Source organism: Lactuca saligna, chromosome 1 (assembly GCF_052625555.1).
Source record: "Lactuca saligna cultivar CGN05327 chromosome 1, ASM5262555v1, whole genome shotgun sequence".
In the NCBI taxonomy this organism is placed as follows: domain Eukaryota; kingdom Viridiplantae; phylum Streptophyta; class Magnoliopsida; order Asterales; family Asteraceae; genus Lactuca; species Lactuca saligna.
In genome coordinates, this window is record NC_136417.1 from 21349774 (window position 1) to 21363233 (window position 13460).

Here is a 13460-nt window from a genome sequence, read left to right on the forward strand (position 1 = left end):
TCCAGTAATCCAAGATGTTGAAATTGTTAACTTGTGGCATGAGTTTCTCCTCTAAGTAACACTCGAGTTCAACTTTTACAGCTTGAGAAGTAACCTTGGTTGAAAATTTTATCAAAGTCCTAAAATAATCAAAATAATACATAACTACATAAGTATCATGAAATTACATTGTCATTGAATTGCCATTAAACATCAGGCATTAAAATAAAAAAAAAAAATATTTGGCACCAGAATGCATCAGACCTAATAGTAGAGTGGTAGTTAGCATTTGACATTGAAAAAACCACATGTAAACTTTTTTTACATCTGGCATTATTTAATTGAGATTTTAGACATTAAAAAACCATCACTTGCATTAGACATTAAGATTTTAGTGTAATTAGGAAACTTATCAAGAAATCAAGAAAACATTAGAATGATAGTTAGCAACTAGCAAGTTAGCATATTACATTAAAAAAAAACTAAAAAGATGAAATAGTAGATTAATAGTTAAGAACTTACCATCATCAGTGAAGAAGAAGCTCCATCGCTCGATGTAAGTCATCATGAAGTTCTTTTTGAGAGTCTGACATGCTCTTGGCTTGACCATTTTTGCTTTTATTCTAATTTGACTCATCCATATACTCATTGAACAACGGAAATAATTTCTCTTTTATTATTAACAACTCAGAGTTGCACCCGTCCCCATACACTTTCTCATATCCCCATTCAACCATTTAAAATTTGTATCGAGGATACAAAACAACTGTAATCGCCATAATTGTGCTAAGTTCAACCCAATACTTCTCAAATTTTGCATACATCCTTGTAGCCATATTTTTCATAAACCTATCATGGTTGTATTTTTCTTTGTGTAACAACACTCGAACCATCAAAACATTGGTAAAATAAAGATTAGTAGCAGGATACTTAGAACCAAAAAAAGCACATTTCACCTCATAGAAAACCTGTAAAAACTTGAAAATTCTTTCAATTTTACCCCATTCCTCACTTGTTGGACAATGTGAATAGTTAGCATCTGTCTTTTGCAAATGAATAAATGCCTTTTTGTAGTACAAAAAAGATTCTAACATCATATAGGTGGAGTTCCATTGAGTGAGAACATTTTGCTTTAGACCTTTAGATAATTGTAACTCTACATATGCAACAGTATCTTTAAACATTTTCTTCCTCAATTGAGATCCCTTATAGTACTTTACACTTTCTCTAACCTTTATGACAACATCATCTAACTCTTTCAAACCATCTTGCACAATTAGATTTAAAATGTGTGCACAACACCTCACATGAAAGTAAGCACCTTCCAAAAGCAAATAAATTTCAATTTTAAGAAAATCAGCCATCACATCATTGAAAGAAGCATTATCCAAACTCCAAGTAATTGAAGACACTTTTTTTTTAATTCCCTAATCCTTCAAAAGACTAAAAACATGATTACTCATAGCAAGATTGGTGTATGGTGGAGGCAAACAACTGAAATAAGGATTAGGTTTTGCAAGCACCAAGAACTATCAATGAAATGGTCTGTTAAAGATAGATAACCATCAGTGGTTATAGATGTCCAACAATCAGATGTTAAACATATTCTACCTAGGGTACAACTCAACAAATCTTTTATTTTTAACTTTTCAATCCCAAACATATTTTTGATATCATATTTGATTGTATTACTTTTAACAAGATTCACTTCATGATTTATATAAGTGAAACATCGTCTGATGCCCTCATATTCGACAAACTGAAATGGCAAATCATGCCTCACAATAACTTTAGCTAGGGATGAGCAAATGGACCGGAGAACCGGCCGGAACCGGTACCGGAACCGGAACCGGCACCGGAACCGAAACCCGATGGAACCGGTCGGGCCGGGACCGGGACGTTATTTTTGTGGATTTTTGGAACCGGAAACCGGAACCGATATAACTGGAACCGGTAGAACCGGCAAAAACCGGTAGAACCGGTAAAAACCGGAACCGTATTATACTATTTTTCAAAGGTCGGTTCCAACATTTGAAGACACGACAAGAATCGGTAGGAACCGGGAACCGGTAGAACCAGAATCGATAGAACCGCCGGGCCGGTTCGGTTCTTGATTTTGGCCGAAGCCGGTTCCCGGTTCCGGTCCGGTTCGGGCCGGTTCCAGCCGGTTCGATCCTCTTGCTCATCCCTAGCTTTAGCTAATAGTTCACGAAATGTAGAATGGTTAAAATCAGGAACCCTCTTAGTCAAAGAACTACTACTACCACCACCATCTAATCTCAGTTGGCCAACATCCTTAAATCGATTTTTTTTTATATGGTGTTTCAAATTTCTAGTACCCATTCTACTTTCAGCATTATAAACCTTACCAAACTTTTTACACTTACAGTAAGTTTCACCTTTTTCATCACGTTTGAGAAATTCATAATGGGGCTAGACATTTGATGTTAGTTTCCTAGGACGGTTGGCATCAACACTTGAGTTATTTGGCTTTACTTGTTTATTTTTCCTTGTCTTGTTTAGCTTTGGTGGCGGTGTAGAAGACTGAATATCATCATCTTCTGATATTTCCACTGTATTCATCATATAAAGAAAAAAAATTCAAATATTAGAAATTTAGATTGAACCAAAAAGTCTAATACTTAATACAATAATACATGACTGGCGATTGGTGAATGGTGATTCTGTTGCTAGGGTTCGATATCGGTTTGTAGCTAAGTTGTTATAAGGTGCAATTTCAAATAAATGAGGGTAAAAAATTATGGTTAGAAAAATCGAGTGTTTATCATGAGATTTGAGAATTGAGAAGGAAACGAAAATGACGGAAACTAGAAAAGTTATTGTCTACTTGTATTGCGCTTACATACATACGGGTTACAGAGGAGTATGATACGTGCGAAGATGTACGAGTTATAGAGGAGTATGATACGTGCGAAGATGAAAAGTCACCTGGTAATACTAAATAGCCAAAAATTTATTGGATGAATAAAATAATTAACAAATAAACCGTTAGACATTTAATAATCAATTAAAATAATAATAGTAAATTAATATATATTAAAAATTTTAAATGGGTTGACGGGTTGTAAACGGGTTAAGAATTCTAACTCTAGCCCAACCCATTTAATTAAATGGGTTAAACAGGTTGACTCGTTTATTTAAACGGGTTGAAAATCTTAACCCAAACTGTTTTTTATTGGGTTGGGTTAATGAGTTCGGGTTGGGATTGCCACCCCTACTAAGGTACTTACGAGGAACAACAAGACACGGAGTCAAGTACGAGAGGATGGGACAAAATCAACTCCTTGGATATAGTGATATTAGTCACAATGTTGACCCGAATGACTGAAAAAACAACCGGTCATATTTTCTACAATGGGTCATCCCCGATAACATGGTGTTCGTAAAAACAAGATACCGTTGCTTTATCATCTTGCGATGCGGAGTTTATGGCGGCCACTGCGACTGCATGTCAAACAATATGGTTTCAAGATTTGCTAGGAGAAATCATGGACAAACCGCAATAGAAGGTGCTTGTAACACATCAACACAAGTCGGCTATCAAACTAACGAATAATCCCATTTTTCATGGAAGGAGTAAACACATCAACACAAGTTTTCACTTCATTTGTAATTGTGTTGAAAATGAACAAGTGGAGGTGGAGTACATCCCCGATGAAGAGTAAAAGGCGCATATTCTTACAAAACCACTAGCTCGAACCAAGTTCAAGGAAATGTGGAACTTGATCGGGATCGAAGAAGTCTATAAAAGAACTTAGTGATTCGAGAGTGATTGTTGGAATCCTAAGTCGTGGATACCAAACACTTGGAGAACAGGCAATTGGATTATGGCAAGTCGGCCATATCTTTCCTTATTGTAATCTAATGCAAGTCGGTTATTAGATTCTATAAATACAATGTCTTGATCGAGTTAACGGTTAAGAAACACAGATTGTAATCGATAGGTTTTGAGATATTTTCCTATAATCAAAGAGTAGTTTGATTTATTTGTTTGCAATCTTTATTTTCTAAACGTAAATTTTCAGAATAAGGACGCAAATCCCCATAATGTTGTTGATTATGAAAAATATAAGAAAAAAAATAAACCAAAAATCTTATTAGATAATGATGCCTTATGGCTTTATCGATGTGTGTAAACTAAAAAAGGGGAATATAGACCTTGTAGTCATATTTTAATAAGGTTGGATCGACGAATTTAGAGAAGAACATGCCGGAAAAATCATGCAAAGTCTTTGATAAAAAAACAACTTAAAATCAAATGGGACATTATGAAAAAAGAATGAAAGTTTTGTGACCGCTTAGAAATACATTTTGGCAAGGATCAATATTGGTTGGTATAAAACTGAATCCAACCCATACTAATCAGCTTTAGCTTTAAGAAACCACTATAAGTATCTTAATATTAACTAATGACTATCCATAATATATGTAAATGAGTTTGGCTAAACATTTTTATTTAAAATCAATAAAATCGAGTTGATTTATAAGAACCATCAATACAACCCAAGTTATATATCAATTGTCTTTCAACGAAAAAAAAATGGAAAATTAGTAGGCATTAATCCTAGGTAATCATGTATTTTATTTAGTTATGTTGAATAAGACATTTAAATGTATGATTTTTAGAATAAGTCACTTAAAATAAAAATCAGTTGAAACTTGAAAGTACTTTGAATGCAATTTTCATTTTGCAAATGTGAAGTTTAAGAAACTTAAAGGGTGAGTTGTGACAATTAAAGGAATTAACTATTAAGGAACAATGTACACGGACTCATATGCTAAAATCTCTCGATCGCCATTTTTTGTGCTTTTGATGCTGTCTCTCATATATGAAATTGGAGCATCCCAAATCCTCAGTCCCTAACCTTTCGCTGCCCGATTTCTCAACAGAATCGAAAGGGTTTCCATTACAGGTTCGCTTCTATCTCTCATGGGTTTTGTGCTAAATCCTGGGGTTTCCCACACATATGTGCTGACGGGATTTCAGTGATTTTGAAATTGGTAGAACACTGCTATAATCTGTTGTTTGATTATATTACCTCCTGTGAGGCTATTGTAAATGGATCTAGGAATTTGGATGTGGATCTGGAGGCTTATAACTTATTTCTCTTGATTCGAGTATTTGGATCTTCAATTTCATGATTATGAACATCGTTTAACTTGAATTTTGGAATTAGATTAACCTTTTGTTTGTGATTTCGCACCAAGGAAATTCGATCTCGTGGTGGTGCTTTAATTCTATCAAGGAGGGGGATTCCCTCTTTGCTGGCTGCTCTTCCTTTCGAATTACTGTTTACCTACCTGATTGTGGAAATTGTAATGAAATAACAAACAATTGTGAAACTTGCAATAAAACTTTTAATGAATTTGATTTCTAATAAATGTAAAGCTGGACTTCTGCTGTTTGTGTGAGTTTATATGCTGTAAGTCTGTAACTTCTATAGCTGTTCTTGGTAATGAACTAATGTTAACATGTCTGTTTCGTTTTGCCATTAGGATTGCTAATACTTAATAATATATTAAACAGCATGGGGTTCCCTTTCTTATAACATCTAGCTTTATCATAGTACTAAGGAATATATGTTTGAAATCAGCATTGACTGGCATAATATTTCTGTGTGCTTATGTTTTTAATCTTGATAACATCACATGTAAATAGTTATAATGTTCTTTTACAATTTTCATAGATTCTAAGTTCTAACTATGTGCTTTTATGTACTTATAGGTTTGATATTATGTCTATGAACTGGGCTCAACGCAAAATCTTCCTTTACAATGTCACTTTTGGACTATACATGTTGGATCCATGGGAGCGTTATTTATTCAGTATCCTTTTTCATCCATGATTCAATTTATTATTTTGTGTTGGTTTTTTAAGACACAAGTGGATGTGATTGGACAAGCTTTGTAGGAATATTTTTTATGATAAAGATGCAAAGGGCGTTCACGTCTTTTTCAAAGACAAAAAATTGCAATTTTTGTCCCATTGAAATCGTTCTCAGTCTAATGCATTCAAAGCAGTATAATTTGTTGGTGGATTGAATTATTTCATTAACATTTTCCGGAGTCTTTTGACTACTTAACTTGTGATAGATGCTTTGGTAATTGTCTTGATGTGGTTCATATTCTACAACGGATATCAGAACCTCAATGAATTATGCAAAAGGTTAGCCTCTTGTATTCTTGTCTAAGCTTTCTGAAAGTGGAAAGGAAAAATAAATGAGGGAAAAAAAGAAAAACACCTATATATAGCTTACCAGATTAAGTCTTAAGTCATGTCTCTTTTAATTCCATTTAGTAAAAAAAGAAATAATACCTAAATTATGCATTTACATTTTCTCAGGTATTTATGGTGAAGGTTGAGCCTAGAATGAAATCGAAAAGGAAAAAAGGAATAGGAGGTTTTTATGCAACTTTTGTTTTTGGATAATGAAATCAAAAGTATATTTTGAATGAAAACACCATCAGTGGTAGTTCAAAAGGTACATCTTTAATTTGTTGTGTCTGACTTCTTTCAGGTTGTTGTAGCTTGCATCGTCTGTACAATTTTTGCCTCATTTCAAAGTTACTTTTTTTTTTTTCTTTTCATTTTGTGAATCAGTAACAATAATTATTTCGATTGTTTCATATTGTAATTGAATTGTCATTTTGTATACCTTTTTGTTCTGAAATTTTTACTTAAACATGATTCTCTCCTTGCTCCCTGTCAATTTCTTTTCATGGATGTTCGTAGTTATATATTATGTTCATTCTCTGTATGGATAAGTTGATATGATTGAGAAAGTGTGAACTTGTGATTGACAAATTTTTTCAAGCATGTAGTTTGAAATATGGAAGAAATACACACCTTATATACTCTATCAAGAGGACCAATAGTTTTAACATGAATTGAGTGTTTTGCTTAGAAATCACAAAAAAAAAAAATGGCATATATTTTACACTAGACCACATTTTGGGTAAAACATCACAAGAAATGGCATCCTGAAACTTGAATGAACAAATTTGATACCTGGGTTTTTTGTTTATAGTTTCTTGATTCCATATTTCAAGATTTGCTTCGTTTGTTTAGTTTATTTGCATGATGAATTTTAGACAAAATTGCAAAAATGGTCCTTTTGGTTTGCTGATTTTTTGGGTACTGTCCAAAAAGTTTCAAAGTTGTAGGTTTGGTCATTTTAACCTACTTGTTGGATACTTGGATTTGGTCCACATCAAATTTAAGAGGACTATGTCACCGTTAATATAATTGATTTTCGATTATCTTTATTTATTATTTTAAACAAAAAGGTCCCACACTTTTGGTTTTTGAATCTCGATTTTGATAGAAATGCTATTGTTATTAGATTGGGTTCCAATGATCAAAGGAGTTGGAAGATTGTGAAAGCCAACGGTTTTGGTTTTCTAAATTTCAATTTTGGAAGAGATGCAATAAGACCAAGCTTACCAATTTCTGTTTTTTGTTTGACTTGATTAGTAGCAAAAATATCTCCATTGTCGTTTTACTTCCCAATTTTGAATGAAAATCCTGAAAGGTAATTGCAATTAGGAGCTTGTTAATATGCCGATTTGTGTGGAGGTATCTCGTTTTAAAAATTCAAGGATTTCGTGTGATCAAGATTGAGGTTAGGGTTTGTGTATTTGGAGGTTAAAATATTTGGGGACTACGTTTTGAATGGATTGAACCTCTTCTAGAAGAGAAGATGGGATTTTGTAGATGAAGCAATACCCTAATTTAGTTTGTCAAATTAGGGACTTTAGTTTTTTTGTGTTGAGAACTGCAACAACCACAACATTTATGGATCAATCTTGCTGAATTGAAAACTCAAATAATCAAGAAGCAAGAAGCCTGGACTAGAGACATTTAAAGTTAAGGAAGGTTGAGTTTGATTAATTTTATACACGAGTTGGTTGCCAGGGAGGAGAAGGAGAGACATGCATTTCGCGGAGGTAGCTACGCGGAATGGTAAAATCGTAAATAAATCAATGTATTAAAAAAAAAAAACACTAAAAATCCATTCCTCGGAGCTACCTCCGCGGAATGACTTCATTCCTTGGAGGTAGTTCCGCGGAATGGATCTTTAGTTTTTTTTTTTTTTTTTTTTCACATCGATTATTTGGGATTTTTATTTATTTCCCAAACTAATTATTTTTAACAAAAGACTATCATAATATTATAATCTTTACTTGAAAATAATTAGTTGGAGAATTAATATAAACCCCGAAGAATCGATGTGAAAAAAAAAAAAAAACCCCTCAAGATCAATTCCGCGGAGATGACATCATTCCGCGGAGGATCCTCCGCGGAATGTATGTCTATAGCTGGAAAAATCAAATTTTATGACTAAATTTAGAAATTCATCCCCATTTTTTTGTCTATTTGTTGTATTTTTCCAATAAAAAATTAATAAATATTTAAAAATTCAATAGAATTATTTAGAGGGCAAAATAGTATTTTTGAAGTTTGACGATAACCAAATACACAACAAAGCTAAAATCAAAATTACAATTTTCTATAAATCGTCCGCATACCACTCTTTGATAGGTTTTCTAATTCGATTTAACTAGTTGTAGAAATAGTGGCGGTGTTCCATTTTGACTTTTGAGGCTGATGTGAAAATTCTTGTGTATTTAACTTTTGGTAGCAACTAAATAGATGATTATTGATTCATGTTAGCAAAATATGAAGTTGTTAAACATTCCATAGACCTTCAAGGTGTATTTAAAAGTTATTAGCCTCATACCCATATTATTATCTAAAATAAATCATCGTCTATAAATTCAAACAAATGTGAAAATGTATGAACGTTGGCCCGAGCCGACCAATTTTGGCTCATAATAGAAGACGAGAGATTTTTGTATATGTTGTTGTTAAACAACAAAATATCATATTCGTCTAGTCTAATGTCTAAATATCATATTTATTTTTTATAAGCTATCAAAATATAACATGGTCCAAATCTTTATTTTTAATATTTTTTTTACCCTTTTATTGTAATTATTAAAATATTAAATGGAAATTAGACTCACATTAGACAATACTACCCTTATTAAAATTATTTAAAAATTACTATTATTATAAATATTAAAAAAAGTCTAATGTCTAGGAGAGGTCGTTGTCGGCCGGTTTATTTGCATCTGTCATCTCTTCCTTAAAAAATAGTTTGCTATATAGAGGTTGTTAAATTTATAAAACAGTATAGCGTTCGTTTATGGGAATGTTATTATACCTCCGTTTGCAAATGGCTGACAAACCTTCCTACGGAAGTTGCTAGTTTGCGGGTGTTTATATTTGCAAAGCATTTCTACATTTTTGGGGCCGCTGCTATTTTTTGGTTCCTGATTTCTCAAATCCTCTTTATCATGCTTGATTTCTCTTGGTTGTGTTAAAAAGTACAATGTTGTTTTGAAGCGAAGTCCCGTGCAAATACTCCCAAGTGATACTAAATCCAAGCTCATTGCTCTAAACCATTGTAAAGTTCGTTGTTTTAAATTACCACGGTGTGTTTGTCTTTTTAGTGGCTTTAGGAATAACTGAGAGATTGTAGATTGTTGCCCTGAATGCACAATTAAGCTTTTGATGCATTAGGCAATAGACAATTGCCAAAATGTCATCTAAGTTGTGGGGTTCAATTGATCAATGATCCAGGGACACTAGGACGCCTCGAAGGTGGCAGATGCAAATAAACCAGCTAACAACAGCCTCCTCCAGATTGAAGATAGATGACGCTAAACATGTTGATCCGATTTAAAGCTTCCCGAGAGTTAAAGAAGCATGGCTAGTATTGTCCATTTACTTCTTTTTTATAATTATAATGATTTTAATTTGGAAAAAAGATTATAAGATGTTTAAAAGTATTAAAAAACAGGATTTTGGACAAAATATTTTGAAAGCTTATAAAAAATAAATATAATATTACAGATTAAACCCCACAAATACAATATTTTGCCATTTAGTGAAGACAAATACAAAATTCTCCCATAAAAAGATGTGATTACCAATTATAACTTGATTTTTCAGTATTTTGGTGGGAACCAAAATAAAACGAAGCCCAACTTTGCAAAATTTTAATTTAATTTTGGTTTCCTGATTTGTATTTTAATTTTGAGTTTTTTTTTTGTTCGATTCCGTTTGATTGAAACAAAATTTGTTTTTCTTTGAATGATCCAAAGGAGAAAACTAAACCGATCAATATAGATCTCTTTAATTAATTATAAACTTTTTTATAATAATTATATTTTTCAAGTAAAAAAAGACAAGTAACATAATTTGGAATTGAAGTTCCTTTTTTTTCAATTTGAATCCGAGTCAATACGTTGGAATTCAATTATGATCAAGTTTCATCAACATCGAATTCAATTTGGTTTGATGGCATGGATTAAAACTTAAAAGAAAATCAAGCCAAGAAAATCGAAAACTAACCAATAAACACCATACTTGTGGCTAATTTACCCACTTCGTCCTTTTCATCCACTGGTTTCAAATTCTCTTATTAATTCGCGCTTTGCAATGTCTTACCGTTAATTTCTCCCCCTTCTTCTCCAATCACAGTTTCTTATTTCTCCATCGAATTGAACGCAGATTTTGAAACATTCTGAAGGAATCATGAACAAAATGAAATACATTCGTCTTTCATCCACCAGTAGCATCCCGAAAACCACAACAAGCAATTTAATCACAGCCAATAACCAAAAGGCGTCATGGTGGACGCAGATCTTCGATCCAGGTGGTCAGTTAATTTCCAGATGGAACCACATGTTCCTGATCACCTGCCTCATGGCCCTTTTCGTTGATCCACTTTACTTCCTTGTACCCGAGATCTCAAGGGACAAATACTGTATGCGATCTGATTATGGTTTTGCAGCAATTATCACTGTTTGGCGTTCTCTCATTGACGTAATCTCTTTTATCCATATCTTCATCAAGTTCCGTACAGCTTATATCGCCCCAAATTCAAGGGTTTTTGGGCGGGGTGATCTTGTTATGGATCCACGCAAAATTGCTTTACGCTACTTAAGAACAGGGTTTTCTGTTGATTTTGCTGCTGCTCTCCCATTGCCTCAGGTTCATTCATATATGATATATTGATATATTGTGTAACAATTTGTTAATCACCATGATTTTTGATTTTTGCAGCTTTTCATTTGGTTTGTGATTCCAGCTGTGAGAAGTCCTACAGCTGCTCATGCCAACCATTCGATTTCTCTGGTTATCATCGTTCAATATATCCCACGATTATTTGTCATATTTCCTTTAAACCAACGCATTACAAAAACTACGGGTGTAATTGCCAAAACCGCATGGGCGGGGGCCGCTTACTACATCATGCTCTATATGCTTGCTAGCCACGTAAGCAAGCAAATTAACTCCGATCTAAATAATCATACTATATCATATCCAACAGTAAAAAAAAAAAAAAAAACAATTATCATGTGTTATTTAATTTGATTTTTATGATATCTATCAGTGCAGGTTATTGGAGCTACATGGTATTTATTGGCTATTGAGAGGCAATATTCATGTTGGAAAGAAGAATGTGCGAAAGAGAAGAACATGACGTATCCCTGCAACCGTGTTTATTTCGATTGTGACCATGTGGATGAACCGGGTCGGGATGCTTGGTTAACAAAAACTCAGGTTTTGGGTAATTGTAGCGCCGAAAGTAGCCCCATTAATTTTACATTTGGGATGTATGGTCCTGCTTTCACTGAAGGAGTCACATCCGCACCTTTCTTTGAAAAATACTTCTTCTGCTTTTGGTTCGGCTTAAAAAGTCTTAGGTATATATATATATATATATATATATATATATATATATATATATATATATATATATATATATATATATATATATATATATTTCATGTATCAAATTATTAACATTATAGTTGGTTCGTGGGTGGTATTTTAAATCAATTAAAAAACATGTGCTGATGTGCAGTTCATATGGGCAAAATTTGGAGACGAGTACAAGCATGGGGGAAACGCTTTTTGGCTGTGGCGTATGCCTTGGAGGCTTAGTTATATTCTGTTTGCTTATTGGCAATATGCAGGTATAAAATAAAACTTTGGTTTTTTTTTTTTACACTTTCAAAGGTGATTTTAGGGTTTGATATGATTTTGAATATTTGTGTTGTGACTCGTGAAGACGTACCTCCAATCTACAACTGCGAGACTAGAAGAATGGAGGGTCAAAAGAAGGGACACTGAAGAATGGATGAGACACAGACAGTTGCCACCAGATTTACAGGATAAAATCCGTAGATTCGTTCAATACAAATGGCTTGCAACCAGAGGAGTAGATGAAGAAGACATCCTTCGTGCTTTACCCTTGGATTTACGACGACAAATTCAGAGGCATCTTTGTTTGGCTCTTGTTCGTCGTGTAAGTTTTTGTTCAGTTAAACAAAAGCAGAAAACAGAGGGGAAGAGATTGTAATGTATGAAAATGGAACAAAAACTGCAGGTACCTTTCTTCTCGCAAATGGATGATGATCAGCTTCTACACGTGATATGTGAACACCTAGTTCAATCATTAAGCACGAAAGGCCAATATTTGGTTCGAGAAGGGGATCCGGTGAACGAGATGACATTCGTGATAAGAGGTCAGCTCGAGAGCTCGACGACCAATGGAGGGCGATCGGGATTCTACAACTCCATCACTCTGAAAGCGGGTGATTTCTGTGGCGAAGAATTACTGACCTGGGTTTTAACCCCCGATTCAAACGTTAACCTCCCGTCGTCGACTCGAACAGTAAAAGCCCTAAATGAAGTGGAAGCGTTTGCACTTCGAGCAGAAGATTTGAGATTTGTAGCGAAACAGTTTAAACGACTTCATAGCAAGAAGCTGCAACACGCTTTTAGGTATTACTCGCATCAATGGCGGACATGGGGAGCGTGTTATATACAGGCGGCGTGGAGACGGCATAAGAGGAAGAAACTAGCGGATGAATTGGCGAGGCAAGAAGGGTTGTTTCAGTACTATTATGGTGATGATGGTAATGATCAGAATGTGCAGCATTTGGGAGCGACGATATTGGCGTCAAGATTTGCGGCGAATACGAAAAGAGGGATTAGTCACACAGAAACGGTTGTGGGTTCTGGTTCCTCGAGCTTAGAGATGCCGAAGTTATTCAAGCCGGATGAGCCTGATTTCTCTTGAGTTGATGAAGTCGGGATTTGCAGTTTGTCACTTTGTCCTTTTTGGGGATCCGATTACCCATTATTTTGACGAGTAACTTTTGTTACAAGATTCAAAGTTTGGACATTTGTCGATGCCATTCAAGCCAATGCGACTTGCTTTTACTGATTCTATTGTGTTTTAGAGTATCGGCTTTTTCATTGAGTTTTTTGTTGAACAAAAAATCAATATCATAAGAGGTTTTCATAAGTTTATTTATGAATTATACCAATAATAATTTATGAATTAAATGATTAGAATAATAATAAAAAATGCTAACAA

The 13460-nt window shown here is 34.0% G+C and overlaps 2 protein-coding genes and 1 long non-coding RNA gene across 3 annotated transcripts; 2 read left to right on the plus strand and 1 right to left on the minus strand.

The window, feature by feature from the left end:
* Positions 1-716: 716 nt before the first annotated feature.
* LOC145003318 (zinc finger BED domain-containing protein RICESLEEPER 2-like) lies at positions 717-1343 on the minus strand. The gene has a single exon (XM_078962453.1). It carries the CDS (start codon positions 1341-1343, stop codon positions 717-719), a length of 627 nt encoding a protein of 208 aa, XP_078818579.1.
* A 3420-nt stretch (positions 1344-4763) lies between these two features.
* Positions 4764-6695, plus strand: LOC145027745 (uncharacterized). Its single transcript, XR_013675552.1, has 5 exons — positions 4764-4913; positions 5726-5826; positions 6094-6166; positions 6344-6401; positions 6519-6695. It is a non-coding gene; the product is annotated as an uncharacterized LOC145027745 (long non-coding RNA).
* Positions 6696-10384: 3689 nt separating this feature from the next.
* Positions 10385-13307, plus strand: LOC145027729 (putative cyclic nucleotide-gated ion channel 16). Its single transcript, XM_078976930.1, has 6 exons — positions 10385-11062; positions 11135-11347; positions 11471-11778; positions 11940-12051; positions 12147-12383; positions 12465-13307. Exons 1-6 carry the CDS (start codon positions 10604-10606, stop codon positions 13158-13160), a joined length of 2025 nt encoding a protein of 674 aa, XP_078833056.1. The 5' UTR covers positions 10385-10603; the 3' UTR covers positions 13161-13307.
* Positions 13308-13460: the final 153 nt, after the last annotated feature.